Source organism: Sus scrofa, chromosome 7, assembly GCF_054392235.1.
Source record: "Sus scrofa isolate SSC_HxYL_T2T_F1_AM1 chromosome 7, Sscrofa_HxYL_maternal_Yorkshire_Landrace_v2.0, whole genome shotgun sequence".
Lineage (NCBI taxonomy): Eukaryota > Metazoa > Chordata > Mammalia > Artiodactyla > Suidae > Sus > Sus scrofa.
The window spans coordinates 43,123,707-43,148,231 of NC_139389.1; the positions used below are offsets into that span (position 1 = coordinate 43,123,707).

The window sequence follows — 24,525 nt, forward strand, 5'->3', positions numbered from 1 at the left end:
ACACACACGAAATACTGAAAACAGGTCTCCCTTACCGGAAAGAGTGGGGGAAAAAAATCCCAGCAGTACAAACTGGAATAGATAACAAATAAAGCCCAAATTTTCGAAAAGATGGGAAAAGAGATTCCATGTCGGGACAAGGAAGGAGTAGAAATTGAGTGGGAAGGAGAGGTGGGAAAGAAAAGACAAAGAGGCCAGAACGTGCGAAAAGTAAATAAGGAAAAGCAGCAGGCTGCTGTACTGTGGAAAACAGCTGTAGTAAAAGGAAGGAGGAAACTGCGGAGGGAGAAAAAAGGATGAGAATTACAAGCGAGCCAAGTTGGGAGCCCGTCTCTCTCGTCAGTGTTATTAATCTGAGCTCCTCCCCCCGGGGAGTTCTCTAATCCCAAACTGTGATAGATTATTTTCTTTGGTACCCAGGCTCATTTTAACTAACATAATGATTTCAAAACAAGACAAAGACCCACAGCCTGGAGCAAACCCAATAAAAAAATTTTTTTTCCCTACTGATACAGGGCAAGGGTGTTAGAATGAATTATTGTGGCTCTTCGTTATGTGGGACCAATAGACCTCAGAATTTATCAGTGTTACAACCTCCACAAATAAAATCAATAGCAGAGAATTATAAACACCAAGCAGTCCCCATGCCAAGAGACAGGAAGCTCCTTGTGGCTGAAGCAGGCTGGTAACACCTGGAGGGGATTGGCCAGCCTTTTTTTTTTTTTTTTTTTGTCTTTTGTCTTTTTAGGGTCACACCTGAGGCATATGGAGGTTCCCAGGCCAGGGGTCTAATCAGAGCTGCAGCCGCCGGCCTACGCCAGAGCCACAGCAACGCCAGATCCAAGCAGTGTCTGCGACCTACACCACAGCTCATGGCAACACTGGATCCTCAACCCACTGAGCCAGGCCGGGGATCAAACCCACAACCTCATGGTTCCTAGTCGGATTCGTTTCCGCTGCGCCACAACAGGCACTCCCAGCCATTTTTTTTTTTTTTTAACTTGCCGAATCTCTGCAGTGAAAGAACAAGGACTTGAAATAATAAAGGTTTACAGAAACCTTTCAGTTCCAGTGACCCGAGGGGCAATTAGAAACACAGTTCAGGACTTGGGAACATAACCACTCAAATTTAATAGCTACAACAGAAAGGTCATGGTTACTTTGCCTTTTAGGTCCCATCTTCAACAATCTATAACCATTTATCTACATTTCTGGATTAAAGAGACAGGTATTTTACTACCATCTATTTTGCCCTCCAGAAAGTTTAAGAACTTTCAAAATTCCTAGGAAAAATTGAATTTACATTTTCATTGAACCCAACAATTAGATGGTATCCAACAATTAGATGGATCCATCAATTAGATGGATCCAACTATTAGATGACATTTTACAGTAAAACTACCCTTAAGGTCTTTCATCGTTCTTTCTTCTGTTTTTTCCACCATCACCACTCCCCCCCCACCCCCCATCTTCCAAATCCTGCTACGGGAAGCAGAGAGTAGAGAACCAAAGGTAGGAGACACACACCCAAATAAAGACATCTCACTCTTGTTACTCTAAATCAGTGTCCTCCCAACAGCATCCTTTGGAAAAATACACTTTAGAGATGAAAAGACTTCTTATAATCAGTCGTATAAAAAAAAATCATTTACATTAAGAACAGAGCATAATTTTTCAGTATGTTAGAAATCAATAAAAACACCCAATTACTTTGACATAAACCAATACTTTAGAGTATGTGACAAGACACAGTGAGAATCGGCTATGGAGTGCATTTTCTAGCACTTTTTTTCATTCAAGCAAAATTCCACAGATACAAACTGTATTCAGAGACCTCGCTACTCCAAGTGTGGTCTGAGGACCACAGCCTCAGCATCCCCTGGAAGCTTGTTGGAAATGCAGAAGCTCAGGCTCTGGCCCAGACCTACAAACTCCAAATGCATTCAATCAGATTTAATCAGATCCCCGGGAGACTTGAAGGGTCACTAAAGCCTGAGACCACTGTCCTGATAGGCAGTGGCTTCTAATGACTCTTTTCTGAGAGCTAGAAACACAGAGTTTTAAATTTCAGAGAGGTGAGCCTGGTTTATACTAGCCATCCTAGTAAAAAATGAACACAACGTAAGCGTTCGACACTAGGGCACTGGCTAAACGAATGCTGGTACACTTACCCATACAGAAATACTACGCTACTGTCAAAACCAATGCTGTAGAGGAACAACATGAGAATATATTCAGAGTTTATCATTAAGAGAAAAAAGTTAACTATAGGTAGGACGAAGACAAAAGGAAATGCAGAAACTGATGAAAGAAAAGAAAAGGTTTAGGAAGGTTAGGCGGTGTAGGTGTGATCATTTCCTCATCTTTCCTAACCACAGGTAAAAAGACATCCTTTCAGGCTAGCAAACGAATTAATAGGTTATCATTACATTTAAGGATGTAAAATCAATTCATTAACCAACAGGTCAGTAGAATTGAGTATTGAGGGATGAAAAGGAGAGGGAAGAAGTGGAAATATAAACATATTACATTCAACTTTTACAGGATATTAATACATGCTACCTGAATATATGAAGGACTAAGTATTTAACTCTGGAACAGAAATTTAACCTCAAATTTTCAAAAGAAACACACACATAAAATGGAACAAAACAAAATAGAGAAATCATATGGTAAAAGAAGCAATATAAACAGAAAGCACAACATAACATGTGAGGAGATAAATAAGATTTCCATAAATAGGAGTTCCCGTTGTGATGCAGCGGAAACGAATCCGACTAGGAACCATGAGGTTGTGGGTTTGATCCCTGGCCTCTCTAAGTGGGTTAAGGATCTGGCGTTGCCGTGAACTGTGGGGTAGGTCGCAGACGTGGCTCAGATCCCACGTTGCTGTGCTCTGTAGGCCAGCAGCTGGTGGCTACAGCTCCGATTGGACCCCTAGCCTTGGAACCTCCATATGCCACGGGAGCAGCCCTAGAAAAGGCAAAAAGACAAAATAAATAAATAAATAAATAAATAAACAAATAAATATTCTCATAATAGATGATAAAGCAAAACCCAATTATTCTCTACATGCAAACAACACATCTATTAAAAATTAAAACCCCATTGTGGCTCAGCAGGTTAAGAACCTGACATACTGTCTATAAGGATGTGGGTTCAATCCCTGGACTTGCTCAGTGGGCTAAGGGTCTGGTGTTGCTACAAGCTGTGGCGTAGGTTTCTGATACAGCTCAGATCCAGCATTGCTGTGGCTGTGGTGTAGGCCAGCAGCTGCAGCCCCAATTCAACCTGTCACCCAGGACCTTCCATATGTCCCTGGTGCTGCTGTAAACAAACAAACAAAATCTTGGGCTGAAAGTCAAAGTATGGACAGAAGCACATGTGGCAAATGCAAACAAAGAAGCAGGTGACCCCATCTTAATAGGAATGAATGATACAGAGGTGCTCCTCTCCACATGACCGTTCGGTGACCTTTTAATGGAAATTGGGAGTTCCCTCTGTGGCTCAGTGGGTTAAGGGCCCCACATAATCTCTCTGAGGATGCGGTATGGAGCCCTGGCCTCACTCAGTGGGTTAAGGGTCCAGCACTGCTGCAAGCAGTGGTGTAGGCCAGCAGCTACAGATCCTATTCAACCCCTAGCCTGAACTTCCATATGCTGCAGGTGCGGACATGGGGGGAAAAAAAAGAACTTGGACCATGTCATTTTTTTACGTAAAAACTTCAACAAATAAAAGTAAACAAAACCCAATCTCCTAAAAAGGAAAGCAAAGGGCAGAATCATATGCTACCATGCGTGGGCTTAAGAAAGAAAAAAACTTGACAGTGGGAGGGAGAGCTTCTCACTGTATATCCAACTGACCTCTTGAATTCTGGAATACATGCATATTGATACAAACATAAAGCAGTTTTTAAAATATTATTTCCAAATTTTCAAAATGAACATGGGCTTCTTTGCTTCTTTTTGTAGTTGTTCTTAAAACTTCAAAAATAAAGCATCTTTCATTATTATAGTCTTTGGAGTTAAGCCCTCATCCTTGAAAAGCCACATATGTGTTTCTTTTTCTCTAGCTTTGGTTTCCAATGAACAGCGTGAAAAATGGCATCCTTGCTGCTCCCTTTCAAAATACACACCCCTCTGTCTTTGCTTGGTTCTAATAATCGCTGTTTTCTTCCTCTTTTAACATTTATGATTTATATCATTGGCTCTTGATCTTGAGGGAGCCGAAGATTACTGCAGGGGGGCTGTTAAGATGTAAATTCCCAGGGTCCTACCCAGAGTCATTTTGAGTCACAGGTCTGGGTGGGGTCCTCGAACCTGCATTTTAACGTTACCACAGGAGATTCCCAAGCAGGCAGTCCATAGACCACTTTTTCCAAAGAGTTTTTTCATAGAAAACTGACAGTCCTACATAGCATGGAAGTCAGATTGGAAAGTGATCTATCCTTCTGAGGACTATTCCCCAGTACAGACGTGGACACACACACATACTGCTTGTATCTTCATAAACTTGTGTCTTGTTATTCGCCTTAGAATGTGGCTCTCTGTGCACTCACTTTTCTTCTCTCTAGCATTTTGAGAGTGACTTCCATGTCTTTCCCCGATGCTGGGAAATAAAAGTATGTATGACAGAAACCAGAGTATACAGTTCAAATTTTACTTCCTTTGGCTTAGGGATCAAGTTTCTCTGCCATCTGTATAAGTCCCTCGTCTTTTTTCCTCCTACAAAACTCATATATGGACAAGCGCAGTGCTGACTGCCTCAACCGTAGTGCTGCCTGCTAAGTCCAGAGAGGGGTTGTTTTATTTAAAAATATGTGTATAAATCATTCTGGTAGCTTTCTGTGCCTTTCCCAGGACCTCTGATGAGCCCTTTCCTCTATATCCTAATGTAAAAAGAACGCCTGAAAAAGTAGCACAAGTAGTTCAGATAAACATCCCAGTGGGTTTTCTATGCTACATAAATTATTAAGTGTGATGCAAAGAGACCCACGACTTAGAGTGGCAGCTCTATGCTACCCCCTGGTGGCAAGATGTTCCACGGCACCCCCAGCCCCACCCTGAATCCTGGCTCTGAAGGTGGCGGGCACCACCTCATTTCTGTGTTCCAGCAGCGCCAGGCTCAGGTCGCCTCCAAATATTTTCTGGCAAATAGGTTAATACTGTGAGTGGTAGGAAACAAAAACACCTAGTTAGGATTTCACTTTCTTTTTTTTCTGTTTTCTTTTCTTTTATTTATTTATTTATTTATTTATTTTTTTGCTTTTTAAGGCCACCCCCAAGGCTATGGAAATTCCTAGGCTAGGGGTCAAATTGGAGCCACAGCTGCTGGCCTATTTCACAGCCACAGCAATGCCAGATTCCTGACCCACTGGGCAAGGCCAGGAATCGAACAGCATTCTCATGGATACCAATTGGATTCATTTTCACTGAGCCACAGCAGGAACTCCAGGATTTTACTTTGCCCAACTGAGGATGAGTGGTTCTGCCAATTGTGCAACTTCCTAATTTTTTTTTTTTTTAGCACAGAGGTTGTGAGCCACAGATCAGTCAAAAGGCAAATGTCAAAGCCTTGTAGACTCAAAGCACAATTCTAACAGCATAGAATACATACGCCTACATCATCATTGGCCAAACACCAGAGCATTTGAGAAATGTCCCTGGGCCTTTCACCCTCACCCACACCTGGAACCCACAGAACTGGTTGATGCTGGCTTGAAAGTGATTGGTCCAGAGCTATAACTTGCTAAGGACTGCCTGAATCTCGTACCTGGATTCTTCTTTAGGGATCACAAGGGGAAGAAAATTTTTAGGCAGGAGTAGGTGTGGCCCTGCCCAAGGTGGGGAGGGAGGGATGCATTTGATGGCACTTTGGGGTCTCTTCCATCCCTACAAACAGAGGCTCATTTGACAGTCCCTGTGAATAGGCAAGATGGGATAATGTGAATAAAAGCAAAAGCCAATTTACTTGTAAGGTTCAGACAGAGACGACCTCATCTGTGCACACAGCTATCAAAGGACGGAATGCAGCCCTGGGATTTCAAGTTCCCTGATGACTGAAGCAGTGTTTAATGGAAGCTGCTTGCTGGGCTAATGGTCAGGCCCTGAATGGAAATTCTGAGATCAATGGGCCTTTCTAAATTCAGAAATCAAGGCTGCACCTAAAGTTTAATGGGCTGATAAGAACAGCAAATACATACTGTCCTTTCTTCTCTTCCCTGCCGGGCATTTAATTGGTGCACGGCCCACTTTTCCTAGAAGTTAATGCTGCCATTTCATGAAAACCTTGGGAAGAGGTGTGCAAGGACAGGTGACGAATCACTCACAAAAATCCCATGGGAACTGGGCCTAAGAAGTCCCGGTTCCACCGGGTTATAAACGGCCACATTCTCAAAGAATGCTAGTGAGGTCCGCTCATAAACAGAGCCTCTTCTTTGCTTAAGAGGAGTCTCTGCTTTGCTGGGATTACTAATGGGAGCAAATGTTCCAAATTCGGAGTTACAGGCATTTTGTTTTAGGTAAAATTTCAATTATCCATTTTTTAAAACACAAATGAATTCACTCCTAGAACACTGCTTATTGCCCTGGGCTTTACAGTGACTCTTTGATTATGGAGGGATAATTCTTTTCTGTCTTTGGCTTTTATGAAATGGAAAAGCCCAAGTAAAATATCAAGGAGACGGAGAAAGCCTTAAGAAAATAAATCAGGAAACAGAACCACCCATGTGTCTGAAATACAGTTGAAATGTGCGTGTTTACTAGCTACTCATCTGTTTCCTATACTTTCTAAGGTCCAGTGCAGACAAGAGTCACGGAAGAAAAGACTTCTTTGGGAGCTAAAGGGACCTTCTGCTCAGTGGATGATCCTGAGGAACAAACTACCAATCAGCAAGGAGCTAGAGGGAGAAGCAATGCACATCGGATGAATCTTCCAGAAGGGCTGAAACCCACAAGGTTAACTGTCTGCCAAGTGTGATGCATGGAACTCCTGCACTCCTTCTGCAACTAAAACTTACCCTGCGCTATGATTGGCCTTGCTCGATTTATTGTGTCCACCGCCCTGTTCCCAGTTAGACTCTATGCTCCGAGAACTGGGAAAATGCCTGCTTTTTGTTTCATTATTTTACCTGAAGAAAATATTTTTGCCTTGTAGGAAGTTGATGTTCAATGAATAAAAATTAAGTTTAAATTAAGATTTTGCTATAAGCAAATTGGGCAAGAATGAAAAAAGATCTCCGTTATTTGTAACATCTCATAAACATTCAAGTTACTTTTACAATAGGAATTATCTGAATCCTGAAATAGAAAACCTACTGAGGAGTCATTAATTTCTTAAAATCTGAAGTTTTGGAAGAAAAAAAAACCTACTGCTTTAGGGGAGTTCCCCAGTGGTCTAGTGGTTAGGATTCGGTGCTTTCCCTACTGTGGTCCCAGTTTAACCCCTGGTCTGAGAACTAAGATCTCACATCAAGCCGCCACACATAGCAGCCAAAAACAAACAAACAAGCAAATAAAACAACTACTGCTTTAAAACTAGAGTTCTCTTACTAATCAGTGTAATTTATTTTTTTAAAATGTATTTAATGGTTTGGAGTTCCCGTCGTGGTGCAGTGGTTAATGAATCTGACCAGGAACCATGAGGTTTCAGGTTCGATCCCTGGCCTTGCTCAGTGGGTTAAGGATCCAGCGTTGCCGTGAGCTGTGGTGTAGGTAGCAGATGTAGCTCGGATCCCGAGTTGCTGTGGCTGTGGGGTGGGCCAGCGGCTACAGCTCTGATTAGACCCCTAGCCTGGGAACCTCCGTATCCCGGGGGATTGGCCCTAGAAAAGGCAAAAAGACCAAAAAAAAAAAAGTATTTAATGGTTTGCTTTGCCCAATTTTAATTTACATCATTTCTCACCGGAGGCCCACAGTCAAATGCACTGCTGGCTCTAAGCCCATAGTATAAGAAACAATCCAAGAAGCCGAGAAATTCCACTTCCAGAGATCCCTTGTGTACACACTCAAGAGTTTTTGCTTGCTGAATTCATCACTGATAACCACTTATCAAGTCTACCAATATTGACTCTGTGGAATCTCTCTCCACACCTGCCACTTAGATTATTGTCTAAGCGGGGCCAGAGTAACTGAGGAGCGTGGAAGATGGTGATAAGCAATCAGGGTCTGCTTCCTTTTCTTTCTTTCCCTCTTTCTTTTCCCCTCTGTCTCTTCCTTCCTTCCTCCCTTTCTTTTTTATCTTGGCCAGCCCCCGGCATGCAGAGGTGCCCCGGCCAGGGACTGAACCTGAGCCACAGCAGTGACAATGCTGGATCCTTAACCCACTGAGCCACTAGGGAACTCCTGGGGTCATGATTCTGAGAAGTAGATGTTTCAATAGCATTTAATGACCAAAAAATCAAGATTTAAGGCAGGAAGGAAAGGTTACCCACAAAGCAAAGAAAAAAAAGAAAGAAAGAAAGAAAAAAAACCCAACTTGCCACTTACACTTTTCAAGGAAAATAACTGCTATAAATGATATGAAAAGACTTGAGAAGATTTACTTTTAATACACGGTCCTGATGCATGGAACCATTACTTCAAACAGCTGGATATTTTCAGCAGTTATCTCCCTGAGGCCCTTCTAGTGCTCTAAAAAAATCACCTCTCTCAAAGAAACAAATGGATCTCCTTTCTTGAGCGTGGAATTTTTATAAATTGCATCAGACCCACAGTGAGTGTCTTTCAGGGAGCTTCCCCCAAACCAGGCAGAAGCTCTTTCCACCAGGGAAAGCAGGTGGAGTGGTGGGGTCACAGAAGCGGCCCGCAAGCTGTCCTCGGTCTTGGGCACCTGCGATCAAACCCACAAGCGGGGGCCCCGGGAGTGGGAGGGCGGCGCGGGGCTAGCCGGCCGCCTCCATGGGTCTGAGATGCAGCTCCCGCTCCAGCTGCTCGGCGCTCAGGGTGCCCTGGATGGCCTCGCAGCCGGGGTTGAACACAGAGTAGGCGCTCTTCTCCCCCTCCGTCCTCTCCTCTGGGCCTCGCATCCCCACGTACATCCAGTAGAAGAGGGACAGGACAAAGTAGGCCAGACCGAACTCCAGTTCCACGAACAGGCCCAGCAGGACCAGCCAGAGGAGCCCCTTCAGGAAGCCGATGTTGGTCAGGAGGGACTGGTCCCCCGGGGCCGGGGCCGGGGCCGGGGGCTGGGCTGGAGTCCGGGCTGGAGTCCGCGGCGGCCGAGTCGCTCCCTAGGACACACAAACAGAGCACAGTGAGGCGGATGGGGGATGGGACAGCGCGGGGGGGGGGGGGGGGGCCCTCTCCTCCCTGGGGAAGACTTCCGGCTCATGGGTTTCTATTTTCCTGCTCTACAAAAATAAAAATAAAAATAAAAAATAAAAAAGATCAAGGCGCTCTCTCTCAAGTCCTGCGCCGTCTGAATCAAAACGGATCAGCACTGGATGACCCTAGGAAAACCTTTCAACCTTTCAGAGGCATCCACCTCTGAGACAGACTTAGCCTCTGAGACAGACTTAACCCGGGGTGAGCCTGCGGCTAACAGATGCTAATTCGGGGCCCATATACAACACGCCCCTCAACTAATAATGCAGCAGCCACACACATGCTTCCCACACTGAACCAATATGTTCGCTGACTGGATTCCATGCGTTAACATTCTGTTGAGTGACATGATCCAAGATGAGGCCTACCCCGGAAAGAGGCAAGGAAAATCCCTTCGAAAATCACTGTGAGTTCCCACTATGGCTCCGTGGGTTCCGGACCCAACTAGTATCCGTGAGAATGCGGGTTCGATCCCTGGCCTTGCTCAGTGGGTTAAGGATCCAGTGTTGCCGTGAGCTGTGGTGTAGGTGGGCAGCTGCAGCTTGGATTTGACCCCTAGCCAGGGAACTTCCCCATGCCACAGGTGCGGCCCTAAAAAGCAAAAAAAAGAAGGAAGGAAGAAAGAAAGAGGAAGGAAGGGAGGGAGGAAGGAAGAAAGAAAAGAAAGAGAAAAGAAAGAAAGAAAAGAATTCGCCATGATAGTCTCTCCATCACTGAGACCATCCTGCATGTCCCCCGGCGCAGGCAGGATCTCCCAACGGGACTCCCCCCAACTCTCCCCTGACTCCCCCTGACTCTCCCCGCCCCAAGCCTATCTGTACAGCTACTAAAATCTCTTAAAACACCCACCGACCTCCTGCTCACAAACTTGGACAAATTTTTATTGCCTACAGGTTAAAATTTAAACTTGGGCCGGCATCCAAGGCCTTGCATTCACTCAACAGACAGAAATGCCAGTAGGCAGGTGCCCATGTGGGTACTAACGGGAGACATAGAGCTGTAGGAAGCTTGGTTTCCAGTCCAGTAGTTTCCAAAGTTTTCTGGGAACGACCCACAATACGACATACATTTTGTGCAGCTTATATATAAGTAATAGGAAAAAAGTCACACATCAGGAAATACCGTCTTTACATATGAAGCTTTGATTTTCTATTTTTTAATGCGTTTTAACAGAGAGCCGGATTCTCTAAATGGCTTTCACCACCCACTAATGAGTCATGACTTGCAGTCTGGAAAACAGTGGTCTAAAATTTTCCTGAACAACTCAATCCACGATCTGCTGCTCTAGAAATGAACCCTCTACTTCAGTTCAACTGGTCTCGCGACCCAAAGATACTGCCCCTCTATGGCCCAGAACAGCCTCTGCTTCCTCTCAGTCCTCAGCCCCTGGCTTCCTCCAGACGGGCTCAGCTGGTGCACTGTGTATGCCCTGACCTCTGGGGCCGTCAAGGACTGTGCCCCCACCTCTACCTCCCAGAGCTCCAACTGTTTCTCCAGCTTACTGAGCACCAAACTATTTGTCACTCAACTGTCTCTTTTTTTTTGCTTTTTAGGGCTGCACCTGCGGCATATGGAGGTTCCCAGGCTAAAGGTCAAATAGGAGCTACAGCTGCTGGCCTGCACCAGGGCCACAGCAACTCAGGATCCGAGCCACGTCTGCAACCTGCACCACAGCTCATGGCAACACCGGACCCTTAACCCACTAAGTGAGGCCAGGGATCGAACCCGAAACCTCATGATTCCTAGTCAGATTCGTTTCTGCTGTGCCATGATGGAAATCCCCCAAAGCCCTTTCAAAGGCCTTTGTTGGGGATGGTAAGGGGAAGGCTTAGCGAGCAGAAGGAGATGAGGTGAGGGTAGGAGTCTCAAATTAACTGGCAAAGGGAATGAACAAGGGAGAAGGGGGTAAGGGAAATGCCTCTGCCTCATTTGGCATTTGTTTAAGTACCATTTGTTTTCTCTGCTGTAAAAGCTGTGTGTGGAAGCATCCATGGTCACCACAGCATCACTGCGGTTTAAGGAGGGCACTTCTGTTCCTCCAATACCAAGCTGCCTCCTACCTCAGGGCCTTTGTACCTGTGGTTCCCTCTGAGAGGAAAGGCCCTTCCCCTCACACTACCTGGCTAGCTCCCTCTTCTACAAACCTCAGCAAAAAGTCCCCACATGTGCCCTTGGCCTTGGCCCAGGTTTCTGCAAGAGTGGCTCCTTCTTAGGAAAATGGTGAAGTCACCTCCTCAATGAGCCCCCCTGACCCCCCAGTTTAAAGTGGCACTTTGCACCCCCCAATCCAGTATCACGGCACCCTGGTTTCTCCCCCTTCTATGGCATTCATCATTCTGTTGTTTAATTTCCCCTGCCTCCCCGACTCAGAGGCAAGGTCTGTGACAGCAGGGGTTTGTCTTCATCACACTGTCTCCTGGCATATATAGGACAGTAACTGGAACACGGTAGGCATTACTGCAGCATTTTACTGAATGAACAAATGATGGTGAGGGTAAGGGAGAAATTAAAAGCTGACTCCCAGGAGTTCCCGTCGTGGCTCAGTGGAAACAAATTTGACTAGTACCTATAAGGACGCAGATTCAATCCCTGGCCTTGCTCAGTGGGTTAAGAATCCAGCGTTGCCCTGAGCTGTGGTGTAGATCGCAGACGTGGCTTGGATCTAGTGTTGCTGTGGCTGTGGCACAGGCCTTCGGATACAGCTCCAATTTGACCCCAGCCTGGGAACCTCCATATGCTGCAGGTAGGGCCTTAAAAAGACAAAAAAAAAAAACACCACACCTGACTTTTTGATTTATGGGGGTGTTGCAAAGGCAGTGCTTGGTCAGGTGATGTCAAGGAAGGGAGCAACTGAGCAGTGGGCCCACCTGAGCCAGGGCTTGGAGGGGAGGAGTTGAAGGATGAGTGTGGGCAACAGACTTGGGGGCTAGATGGTGCACTGGGGGCTGGTGTGGGAGGGGCCTGGGGAGGGAAACAAGGGAGGTGGGGGTCGGTGGGTTTAAAAAAAAAAAAAATTACAGGCATTTTTGACCCAATGTGGTAGAAGCTTGTCACAGAAAGAAGTATTTTAGGGGATTGGTTTTCCCTGAGCTAAATCTGAGAATGAGGGGAGGAGGAGTGGATGCTTCCTTATCAATGGCCAGCAAAAAGAAGGATTTGCAAATAGATTTGCTAAAGAAGTCTCCGACAAGCCGCTGTGTGCCTCCAAAATTATGAGGTAGAGATTGTAAATTAGAAACAAAACAATTTAATGAGAATTTCACACCAGAGCAAACCTAGGAATGATAACTGAGTCAATGAAAATGAGCTTAAGATAGAGACCCTTATGAAAAAACAGAGTAATTGATAAGAAGCGCTGGAGATCCAGCATTTCTTCTCATCCTCTTGGTCAGGCCATCAGCTTTTGGACTTTTAATAATGGAAATTTTCTCCAAGTTCAGCTTCTCTAGAACCAACTCAGTGATCTCATATTCCTTCGGAAATGAGACATACAGTCAAATACTTATTGTGTGGGCTAGATACTGTTTTGTAACTGCAGGGAGGAAAAGGAGTAAGGAAAAGGATTCTAAAATCTAAGACATTGTGCTCAGTGAGTTCAAATCAACAATAAAGTCAACCAGAGGCAAACTACATGCAAGGAAATGGATTGATTAAACCCTGCTGCACACTCTCTTTCTGCAAGTCAGTTGGAAACTTGCATGTCATGGAGAATAATATCTAATCCAAACTGGGTAACAGTGAGTTGTCCTTGATTTACAAAAAAAATTTTTTAAAACCTGGAGTTCCTGACGTGGCTCAGCGGAAATGAATCTGACTAGGATCCGTGAGGACACAGGTTCGATCCCTGCCCTTGCTCAGTGGGTTAAGGATCCGGCGTTGCCATGAGCTTTGGTGTAGGTCACAGACGAGATTCAGATCTGGTGTTGCTGTGGCTATGTCGTAGGCCATCAGCTACAGCTCCGATTTGATCCCTAGCCTGGGAACCTGCATGTGCTGTGGGTGTGGCCCTAAAAAGACCAAAAAAATAAATTGTTAAAACCATATGTGGTGCAATTTATCATTTAACACTATGAATGAACTTGAGAGAAGTAATTATAAGAGGAGTCAGGTGCACTTCTCCTCCAATACATTTTAATTTTCAAAAGGCATTTTTAGTTCTTATTGCACTTGAGGTACAAAGGCCTTGCCACATACTGCCTCACAGCGCTGATTTCCCCTTGATGTTTTATCCTGTATTTCCACATAGATACTCCAATTTCACATGCAAGTCACCTAGCCACTTCCCTCATGAGTGAAAACAGTGAAGATACAAAGAGATGTGAATGAGAGATTACCAAAGAATCACAAGGTGAAAAGGCTGTCATACAATCTATAAATTGTTTTTGCCTTGAACACTCGTTAAACTGGAATAGACAAGTACATGCCACCACCGGCAATTACAGTTACCGCACTTTGGCAAGTTTTCTATTCAAATGCCATTTCTAAAGCGCAGGCTATTTGGGCGACTGGTTGCATGTGGCCCAGGTGAGAAATCAAATGATGCCTTAATTACTGCCACTTTTTATCAGTATCCAATTAGACCTTTTACCCTCCATTAGCAGAGGGCTGTGTCTCAACACGGTTATGGAGAGGTTTCCCAAAGCCACCGTGCGCACAACGATAACTCAACTCGCTATGAATAGCTCAAGGGCAGAGGTGCTTTCTTCCAGGTCCCTAGACTCTCGCTTCCCACGCAGGGTCGGAGCGGCGTGGGTTGCCGGCTGAAAAGAAAATGTCAAAGCCACTTATCAGCGCCATAGGAGTGGCTGGAGACGCGAGGCCACGCCCCTGAGATGGTGCGTGGTGCCGCAGCCCCGCCCCGCCAGCAAAGGCGCCACAGGAAAGCAGCGGGGGGCGTGGCCTGCGTACCACCACGTGGTGTCGGGGGCGGGGCCTCGGCCAAAGTTGTCCCCGAGGCCAAGTCGGCTGCCCTGAAGCCCGGTTCGCGGGGGGTGTGGCGAGGCTAACTTCCTCTCACCTGCGTGAGGCTGGGCTGGGTCTGGGCACTCGCAGGCCTCGGTTTCCACGCCAAGAACCGTTTGAGCCAGCCTGGGGCTGCCTTTGGAGTCGCAGCTGCTTCCGCCTTCTGTCCTGAGGTTTGTGCACTCTGACTCGAAGTGCTGGGTTCGGCCGCCAGCCCTGCTCTTTTCCGGGTCGCCCGGAACTCAGCTAACCGCTGCTCCATGGCGCGCGCCCGGTTTCCCGCGCACCCGGGAGCGCGCGCCCGCCCGCAAGGCCCCTGTCCCCGCTTTTCCCGGCGCTAGGCTGCTGTGCGCCTGCGTAGCGGTGGCTCTCTGCTGCGCGTGCGCGCTTGGGGGACCGGGACTCAGAGTGCGCTAGGTTTGTGACGTTCCTTAGGCTCTTGGGTACAGCTGGTTGTCCCCCTCCAAATGTGTAGACGCGGTGTTCGCCTCCTGAGGCTATGTCGTTAAGACTCCAAAGCATAAAGACTGTCTCATTGTTCCCCTCTCTTGCCCCAAGCTAAGCTCTGCCGTACTCCACATCACTTTGGAGATCTGCTCCCTAACAGGGGTGGCATCCTCTAACAGTCAGGCACCAGACTGAGAAGGTGGTCCCAGGTTGTTGAAGAGGCCCATGATCTGTGGGAGGTTCCGGTGGCAGAAGAAAGGCAGGATACAGCCTACCCTTTTCCTTTTGATGGGTATGCCACTCCTAGCTCCTTGGACGGTGGCTTTCTCGCTGCTCACTTGGCAGGCAGGCTGTGCAGACCTCTCATTGCTCTGCCTCGTTGGAAACTACCACTAATATGACTAGGTAGGCCACAAACTTAAAGCAAAACAAAACAAAACCTTTTGAGGGTGCAGCTTAAAATACACAAACCTTAAGTGTTAGAGTCAATAGGTTTGGACTTATGTGTATACCTATATATAACTGCTACCCAGATAAAGAACGTTTCTAGTACACTGAGGGCTCCCTCGCGCCCACTCCCAATCACTATTCACCCAAAAGGTCACAGTCGGGGTCAGGGACTATTAGATTTTTAAAGCTCTAGGCATGGAGCTAAGTGCCATTCACATAATTGAGACTCAGAGACTTGTTGAGTTTGAGTCAAGAAACTAGATGAACTAGAATGGAGTCTTTCATTCATGTAGCGAATATTTACCAGGAGCCTGCTGTGTGTTAAGTATGGAACCAGGCACCAAGGATGGTGGGTGAAGGAAGGAAACCCTTGTTTTCATAGTGCTTAACATTCTAAATGGAAAGACAAATGCATAATTCAGTGCCAAGATCAGCTCAGCAGGATGGGGCTGAAGAATGGGTGCTATGGAACTTAAGGAAAAAAAGTTAACATAAAACAAGACACAGAGACATTTATCTTAAGTAAAGGCGGGAACCGGGGGACTCAAGTTCTCAGGGACCAAGATCCCTGCCTCAAGAAACCACACTGCTTTTATTGTGCTCTTGAGAATTACCTCAAGTGAAAAGGGGGTTGTAGGTGCAGGATATAGGGGTTTTTTTTATTATTTTATAAGTTTTTTTATTATTTTAAAAGTCACTTCGCTGGTAGATGGTTAAACTTTTACTCTAAACTTTAGGCATTTAAGAATCATTAGCATTTGAGTTAGCTATCTATGCATAGCATTTCAGAGAATCCTCACTGTGCTTCTGCAAACGTATGCCTATTTGTGGCAACCCTGTGTGCCTAGGTTTGCACCTTGGTTCTCTTTCCTAATGCATATTCTGTTAACGACCACTCATAAACCACTTGGCCATGAGGATTCTCTTTCTCTTATTCTTTAGAGGACATATCATGCTTGTGCAAATGGCGTGCCAATCTGCACAAGTCCGGCTTACCTAGACCAATGTATTATGTCCTCATTCAGCTGACCCCTCGAATCACCCATGCCTTTAGGTCTTTGTTCTTAAGCTTAAGTCATTTACTATCGCTGTGACTGTTTCTCAAGCAGGAAGATGGGACAAAGTAAGGAAGGACAAGATGGAGTTTTCAGCAAAGAGGCTAAGACAATATTATAAAAACATGTCTCGCAACAATTCAGTATTTATATTTAATGTAATGTCAGGCACTGGTGAGCTCTGTGAAGAAAAGTAAAGTAAGGAATGGAGATGGTGGAGCTGTTTAGAGCCTTTGACCAGGGAAGGTTTCTCTAAGGAGTTGCCATTTGAGCAGAAACCTAAATAAAATGAGTGGAGGGAGGCATGTAGATATCTGGAGAAGACTGATTCAATCAGAGGAAATAGCAAGTGCAAAGGTCCTGAGACCTCAAGTAGTATGTTTGACCTGCTCACAGAACATCGAGGGTCAGGTCATATAAGGCCTTACAGGTGGAGACTTTGTACTGCATCCTGAGTGTGATGGCAAGTGATTGGAGGATTTTGAGTAGGAAATGACATGATCTGACATCTTTTTAAAGGATCACACTGGCTGCCAGAGGAGGGCCCTTGAAGAGTACAAGTATAGAAGGCAGGAAACCAGAAGTGTAAGAGAGACCACAGTTGGGCTAGGGTGGTGATGGAGGTGGTGAGCACTGGTTAGATTCTGAATAGATTTTTGAATATCTGAACCAACATGTTACGCAGTTGGATTGGCTATGGAGCGCAAGAGAAAGGAATCAAGGATGATAGATTTCCACCAGTCCTCCTCCCCACCAGTTCACACACCCGAGCCACCAAGTGAAAGATGCTTCAGTCCTCTATTGAACTGGAGGAAGACTAGGAAGAGAGGACCATGCCATAAATGTGGAAAGTTTTGGACATGCCCAGAGTTCGAGGTGCCTATTGGATATCCAGTGTTAAGCAACTGGATAGTGAAACGTGGAATTCAGGGAAAAGTCAGGACTGGAGATGCGATTGGGAGTCATTAACATGTGTGATATTTAAAGCCATGAACTTGGAGTTCCCATCGCAGTGCAGTGGTTAATGAACCTGACTAGGAACCATGAGTTTGAGGGTTCAATCCCTGGCCTTGCTCAGTGGGTTAAGGATCTGGTGTTGCCATGAGCTGTGGTGTAGGTCACAGAGGCAGCTCAGATCTGGCGTTGCTGTAGCTCTGGCGTAGGTTGGTAGCTACAACTCTGATTCGACCCCTAGCCTGGGAACCTCCATATGCCGAGAGTACGGCCCTAGAAAAGACAAAGAGACCAAAAATAAATAAATAAAGCCATGAACTAGATGAGATCGACTAGGAAGTTAGTGTGGATAAGGAGAGAAGATATTTGAGGACTGAGCCCTGGATAGATAATTAGAGATGGCCTGTAAGACAGAAAAGAATGGGGATGTTATACCACAATGACCTGTCATTGAGAAACTGCAGAAAATTTCTTGCCCATCATGGGTGTCTGGAGTAGTTCTGCTTCTCTTGAGGGACTGGAGATTCTATTGGTTATGTTTCCCACTTGATCATCACACTAAGACCTTAGAGCTGCATTTATGATCTACTTCTAGGAGGCGTTTAGACTTAAGGCATACCCTCTGTAAGCTATTGCAGTCAGGGTCTCTGGCAGGAAACATGGCACCTTCAAAAGGGAAGGGAAGTAAAGGGAGCCATCCTGCACTGTTGGTGGGAATGTAAATTGGTAAAACCACTATGGAAAACAGTATGGAGGTTTCTCAGAAAACTAAATATAGAACTAGCCTAGTGTACTCAGTGTGTGAATTTACATTTTATTGTGGAATACTTTGCACATACCAAATTTTATACACACACACACACATATATATACACACAGAGAGATAATAAACATACACATAATGTGTGTACTTGTAAATTATAAGTAATAAAGTACTCATATACCCTGTGATATAGTAAGTCTTTGGCCTCAATTCTTCACTCCACCTAGTATCCAGGCATTGGAGAGTAGACGTGCCCATTCCTTGATTTTGAACTCAGCCTTGCAGTTGTTTTTGCCCAATAGATGATGGCAGACATGGTACAAGGACAGGGCTTGAAGTGTGCTTGTCCTGTTGAGTCGCCCTCTTAATACTCTGCGCTGCCAGGAGATGAACTTGCAACAACCAGCCAGCTGTTCCAAGAATAATGAGAGTCCTGTGGCTGTGGTCACCCAGCTGACTCACTGACCAGCTAAGCCCAGCCTTAAATAGCTGCCCCTGGCTTACCTGAGATGTATGAAAAAAAAAAAATACTTGTTTTATATCACAGAAATTTTGTGGGTTTTGTTACACAGAAAAAAATTACTCAAAAAAAACCCCAAAAAACAAAAAAACCCAGAAAGTTTCTGGGTTTTTCCTGTGATCCATTCCTAACTCCTACCCACCTCTTCAATCTATTAATGTACTAAGTTACATTAATAGACTTTCTGTAAAACCATCCTACATTTCTTGGAATAAATACAACTCAGCTGCTTTATAAAACAAAAATTCAAAGCTAGATCCAGTTTCATAATCTTTAAGGAATTTTGTATCTATATTCATTAAGGAGGTGTTCCTATAATTTTTTTTCATGTACTCTTTTTGAGAGGTTTTGGTTTTAGGATAATTCTAGCTTTTCAAAATAAGCTGAAGTCTCCATCTCCTCCCCTGACCCCCCATTTTCTCGAACAGTTTGAGTAAAATAGGAATTGACTGGTTCTTGAGTATTTGATAAACCTTAACAGTAAAACCATCTAGACCTGGTGTTTTCTTAGATCAAATAAATATGTGTAAGCTACAGTTAAGTGGATTCATAGCTGGTCAGCACAGCCTTACCCAAAAAGTATTAAGAAATGGATCACCCTCAGTCTGCCCTGTCTGATGGGCTTAAGAGGAGCATGGATGAAAAAATAAAAGATAATTTATCATCTTTCAGGTAACAAAAATTTGATAATCTCCAGTTGTGTCTTTAACGTAAAAAAAAAATAAATTATACTAAAACGAATTTGCTTTAGTCTCATGAGTAAAGGGCTGTGTAGATGCCCAGAGGGAACTCTGCCTCCCAGATTTGCACTGATGTTTCGGTATCATTGTTTTCATCCCCTCACTGTTTGTCCGAGCCCTTTTGTTTCAATAGGACTTAGAGCTTTTCCCTGACCCCAGACTGGGGAAGAGGGGCCTGTGTGGGGGATGTTTCAGCTGCTGCAGTCAATCCCATTGGCAGCGTCGGGGAGGACCCCATGCTCTCATGCTGTCTTTGGTCCTGTCCCTGCAGGTACCACATGGAAAGATCTGAGCACCAGATGCCATAGGAATGTCCAGGGGAGAGTGGCCTGGATAATGATGTTTCTCGGCCCTGATACTTTAGACGTTTTGGGGCCAGATAATTCTTTGTTGTGGGAGCTGTCCTGTATCTTGTGGGATTCTTTGCAGCATTTCTGGCCACAGCCAGTACTTGCTAGTAGCACCCCCTGGTAGTTGTAGCAGCCAAAAATGTCTTCAGGCAGTGCCAGATGTACCCCCGGACACAGGCCCCCAGTTGAGAACAACCAGCCTAAAGACCATGTTTTAGTAAGAGTAGTAAAGGCACTGGATGGTTTAGGCCTGAGAAGAAGAGTCGTAGTGAAAACGTACCAGTTGGCTTTCACAACGATTAAAAGGGCTGTTGTGAATGGGGGAGCCGAATCATTTTGTGGGGCTCTGAAAGGCAGAACTAAGGCCAACAGTTGGAAATGACAAGGTGGCCAATGTGGAATCTCTTTTTTTAAAAAGGAATTTTTCAACAGGTCAGTTATTCCAGAAATAGCAAGTTGCTGGAATAATTTCAGTGCAGCGAGTTCCCTGACATTAGCAGTATTCAAGCTGAGGCTGACAAACCACTTGTCAGGAATGCTGTGGAGGGGATTCTGGACTGAAGAGAGGGCTTGGTTCGTGTAGATGATGACCAAGTCTCTTCCAACTGGAGAACTTTACGGTTTAAGTAGAGCACATGGGGCTGAGAAAATGGAAGACTTTGGGGCATCGGTCCAGACATGTTGCTTGAGGCATTGGTGCCTCTGCCCAGACCCCCTCAGATCTCACTATTGCTGTGTATACAGATGGCTTGTTTCTGCAGCCCCCCGGGGGCTTCCTCTGGCTGCAGGAGAGTATTCACTAGTGCAAGAGGCAGACTAGCAGTGGGATGGGGAATTCTTCCCCCCAATGCTCAGATCGCCTTCTACCAATGGTGGATGGGAGTTGGTGCCTAAATGCCCCAGCTCCCTCACTTCTCCTCAGGATCGTGCTGAGGTGTGTTCCCCAGGGGTCTTCAAGGAGGAATGAGCCGCAGTTGCTCATAGCAGAACCTGCTCAGTAAAGCATCCTGTGTCACCTCTCCTCCCTTTCCTGTCTCACCTCCTTGCTCCCCCATCAGTGCTCCCAATAAGCCTCTTCCATCAGGTTGTTGTCTCAGAATTTTCTTCCAGGAGAATCTAGGGTTAAGATCTAAGCCAGGTCTGTAGAACTGGCTGCAGAAAGGGAAGTAAATAGGAGGACTGGTCAGTATTTCACATTCACAAGACCCCCCAGTCTTGATGTTTGAGGCAGGCCAGTTGACTTGAGGATGGCACAGCCCCAGGAGAATGATATTTGAAGGTAGGAATAAAGAAGTTAAGAAAAAGAGTTCCATTGTGGCTTGGGGTAATGAACCCAATAGTATCCATGAGAATATGAGTTTGATCCCTGGCCTCGCTCAATAGGTCCAGGATCCAGCATTGCTGTGAGCCGTGGTGTAGGTCACAGACGTGGCTCAGATCTGGCATTGCTGTGGCTGTGGTGTAGGCTGGCAACTGCAGCTCCAATTTGATCCCCAGCCTAGGAACTTCCATATGCTGCACATGTGGCCCTAAAAAAAAGAAGAAGAAGAAGAAATTAAGAAAAGAGAAAGGAAGGGGAGGGGAAGGCCATGGGGCCTCAGCTGAAGCAGCCAGATCAGGACAGCTCCTGGGGAGGCGATTTGGCCCATACTTTATATGGAGGATGGAGTCAGAGCCGCTGATCCAGTCATTCTCTGCTTCTGTCCCCTAAGGACTTTAGGGACCATTCAGTCAGTAAATGTTGATTGAGCACCTGCTAAAAGCCAGGCTCTGTGCCAGGCCTTGGGGATGCAAAGAGGAGTCAAATACAGTCGCAGCCTTACGAGTTTTAGGTCTAGTTGGGGAGGCAGACTCATTGACAAACAATTACACACGGAGGTCTGAGGGAGCGGAGGGTCACAAACTCACGTTGGGAAGTAGTGTGACTTCTTCGGATTTAAATATGGGGAGACTGAGGCCAGAGGAGGAAAGCTGATGGGGTTGTAATTCCTGGGCATTGCTGCAGACACTAAATATTTCTGTTGGTAGTTCATTTCTTTCTAGCTCTTATCTTTTACATTTGCCTTGGAAAGTATGGCCCGGTGACCCCGGCCTCCACCTGCTTTTAGCTTGACAGTCAGGGCTTGCTTTGGCCTGACAGCCACTGCTGGATTGAGTTTTGCCTTTTTGTGCCCTCTACCCCTTGCCCAACTACAGGGATCTTATTGCCCCCAAGAGCCCAGCAGCCTCTGCTGTTTTTCCTGCTCTGTCCTGCCTGGTCCCATTATCTGAAGCTTCCTCATTAGACTTATGAGGAAGTCATTCCTTTAACTCCCTTTAGGTTCCAAAACCTCAGGTTATGACAGTACCCCACCCACCTGATGTGCCTTACCTTTTCCTCTTTTGAATTCGTTAGTGTTTTTCGATGATGCCCAGAGAAATGCCTCCTGCGACTTGCAGGATGATGCTCGGACCAAAGCCCACAGAGTCACAGCAAAGATCATCTGTAGGTAAATCCCATCCCACAACTTCATTTTTTTTCCCTGAAACTATTTAGAGAAGAACCCCTTTGCAAGTTGAGAATGGGCATAAAGAAAGCCAGAAGTGTTGTGTTTCAGATGAACTTGCACAGTTACAAATGGGAGTTGAGTTGGAAGGAAGGCAAGCTTTTGCCCTTTAAAGTCCTTTGAGGAAATGGGCTCTTGCTAAAATATGCAAACACACCCAGAGTGGCATATTTCCTGATTCTTGGCAGCTGCTCAGCCTCTACCCTGGAGACTCTTGCTTCAGGCCTTGCATTTTCTCCCCAGCCATTGACCTTCTGGAGTGCCTGAACATGAAAGTTTGGGGCCCAAATGGACCCATCCTTCATCCTAACAGCGAGAGCTGCTACTGAGGCTCTGAGGTGAGACTGGTCTCTTCTGCATGACTTAGTGGCAGGAACACAGTCAGGGCCCCTGACTCTGCTAGGTTGTCGCCTGCTCGGCTGTTAGTCACTTCAGTGCTCTGCACACTGGGGAGCCGTTGCAGCTTCTGTAGTAAGGTGGACGTGATGGAGGGGAAGTGAGGCAATTCCTCCCCAATATTTGGCCTCCTTCCAATTAGTGTGCTGCTTTTCTAGGCTTGTGTCCTATGAAAAGGAAATTTTCTTAGTTCGTGCTTAAAAAAATTTTTTTTAACCTTGAGGTGACTAATTCGCTATCAACAGTAAATATTTGTTGGGTTCCAATAATAGTTGACCTTTGCAGAATGATTAGTGTGTGCATGATGCTACACCCCCAAAATCCTTATGGACTTTAATTTTCTCAGCAACCCTTCACACAGGAAGGCATTTGGACAGAGATAAAGTAGTTCAATGTCACACAGCAAGCCACTAGCAGGACCATGATTTGAACCTGAGTCTGACTCCAGAGGCCAGGAATCCACTTATTCTGCCTCCTTCTCTGTGCAGACCACTTTCAAGGGTCTGTGACTACAAGCAAGTGTAAGTTGTGATCCCTGGCCTCCAAAGAATTCGAAACTCACAGGGAAGATGAAACACGAATGTGAAATGCTGCGGGAGTTCCCTGGTGGTCTAGTGGTTAAGATTTGGTGCTTTTACTGCTATGGTCCTGGTTTCAGTCCCTGGTCTGGGAACTGAGATCCTACATCAAGCCACTGCAAAAAAAAAAAAAAAAAAGGCAATGCTAAATAATGCCAAAAATTATCTGCTAAGTGTCCTATCAGTAGAACAGACAGTCAGGAACTTACCAGACAGAGGAAAGATCTGTGAGGATGGGGTGTTCTAAAAGGCCCTGTGGAGGAGTGTGGCATCTGATTGATCTTGAAAGATGGAAAGTACTGAGGTAAGCCGAGAGGAGGAAATCAACCAAGCCAAAGAGAACTTCAAACATCTGGGTTCACGTCCCAGCTCTGACATAGGAAAGGAAAGTCCTTTCCAGTCATAGGAAAGTCCCTCATTCTCTTTATTGCTCCATGAAGCTAAGGGAGGTGGTGTGGAGTCAGGGAGAGAGCAGAAGTTTGGAGCCAAAAGAGGCTTCAGAGAAGCAGGGAGGGAGGAGGTAGTTATTTGAGGAGGAAGGGATATTGACAGAGTTCTCTCTTGACTTTAGAGGTGGTTCCACAGGTAATTACTGTGATAATCCATTGAGTTGTGGAAGGAAAACAAACCAAACCCCTTATCTTCTGATTTTTATTTGCCTTGGGCAAGGCACTTTCCCTCTGTTTCTTCCCCTGTAAATGGGGCTATCTCACAGACAGATATCAGGATGCAGTAAGCTGATAGGGAGTGCCTACCAGGACCCAGCTCATCATAGACCTTTAGCTAACCTGGGCAACCAGGAAGGTGAATCCAGCGTGGTCCATGCTCAGTGGGTAACCAAAGACCTGAGAAGAAAGAGGAAAGATTTCTTCTCTGATCTTTATGATTTCCTTCCTTCTGCTGACTTTAGGTTTTGTTTGTCCTTCTTTTTCTAATTCATTTAGGTGGTGAGTTAAGTTGTTGATTTGAGATTTTTCTATTATTGAGGAAGGCCTGTATCCAGGCCTGTATCCTATGAATTTCCCTCTAAGCACTGCTTTTGCAGCATCCTGTAGATTTTGAATGGTTGCGTCTAAGAAACAGGAAAGGGAGTTCCTGTTGTGGCGCAGCGGAAATGAATCCGACTAAGAACTATGAGGTTGCAGGTTCGATCCCTGGCCTTGCTCAATCGGTTGGGGATCCAGCATTACTATGAGCTGTGGTGTAGGTCGCAGACAAGGCTTGGATCTGGCATTGCTGTTGCTGTGGTATAGGCTGGCAGCAACAGCTCTGATTAGACCCCTAGCCTGGGAACCTCTGTGTGCTGCAGGGACAGCCGTAAAAAGACAAAAAAAAAAAAGAAAAAAAAGAAAAGAAAAGAGTATCGTCCTAACCCAGACAAATTAGAATGTGTGTGGAGAATTTGTACCTTGGTAGGTTGGTTTTTTTTTGTTTTTTGTTT

The 24,525-nt window shown here is 45.6% G+C and overlaps 2 protein-coding genes and 1 long non-coding RNA gene across 12 annotated transcripts in view; 1 reads left to right on the forward strand and 2 right to left on the reverse strand.

Annotated features, from left to right (window-relative positions):
- MOCS1 (molybdenum cofactor synthesis 1) overlaps nucleotides 1-24,525 on the reverse strand; it is a 918,787-nt gene that overhangs the window by 137,681 nt on the left and 756,581 nt on the right. The gene's annotated exons all lie outside the window — the stretch shown is intronic.
- Nucleotides 7,537-14,629, reverse strand: SAYSD1 (SAYSVFN motif domain containing 1). Its single transcript, XM_021098658.2, has 2 exons — nucleotides 14,341-14,629; nucleotides 7,537-9,229 (listed from the first exon to the last, which is right to left on the reverse strand). Exons 1-2 carry the CDS (start codon nucleotides 14,545-14,547, stop codon nucleotides 8,882-8,884), a joined length of 555 nt encoding a protein of 184 aa, XP_020954317.2. The 5' UTR covers nucleotides 14,548-14,629; the 3' UTR covers nucleotides 7,537-8,881.
- Nucleotides 14,238-24,525, forward strand: part of LOC102157750 (uncharacterized) — a 61,161-nt gene continuing 50,873 nt past the window's right edge. For all 10 annotated transcript variants that reach the window (XR_014810092.1, XR_014810094.1, XR_014810091.1 and 7 more), the window contains exon 1: nucleotides 14,238-14,458. This is a non-coding gene — a long non-coding RNA (uncharacterized LOC102157750). The remainder of the gene's footprint in view (nucleotides 14,459-24,525) is intronic.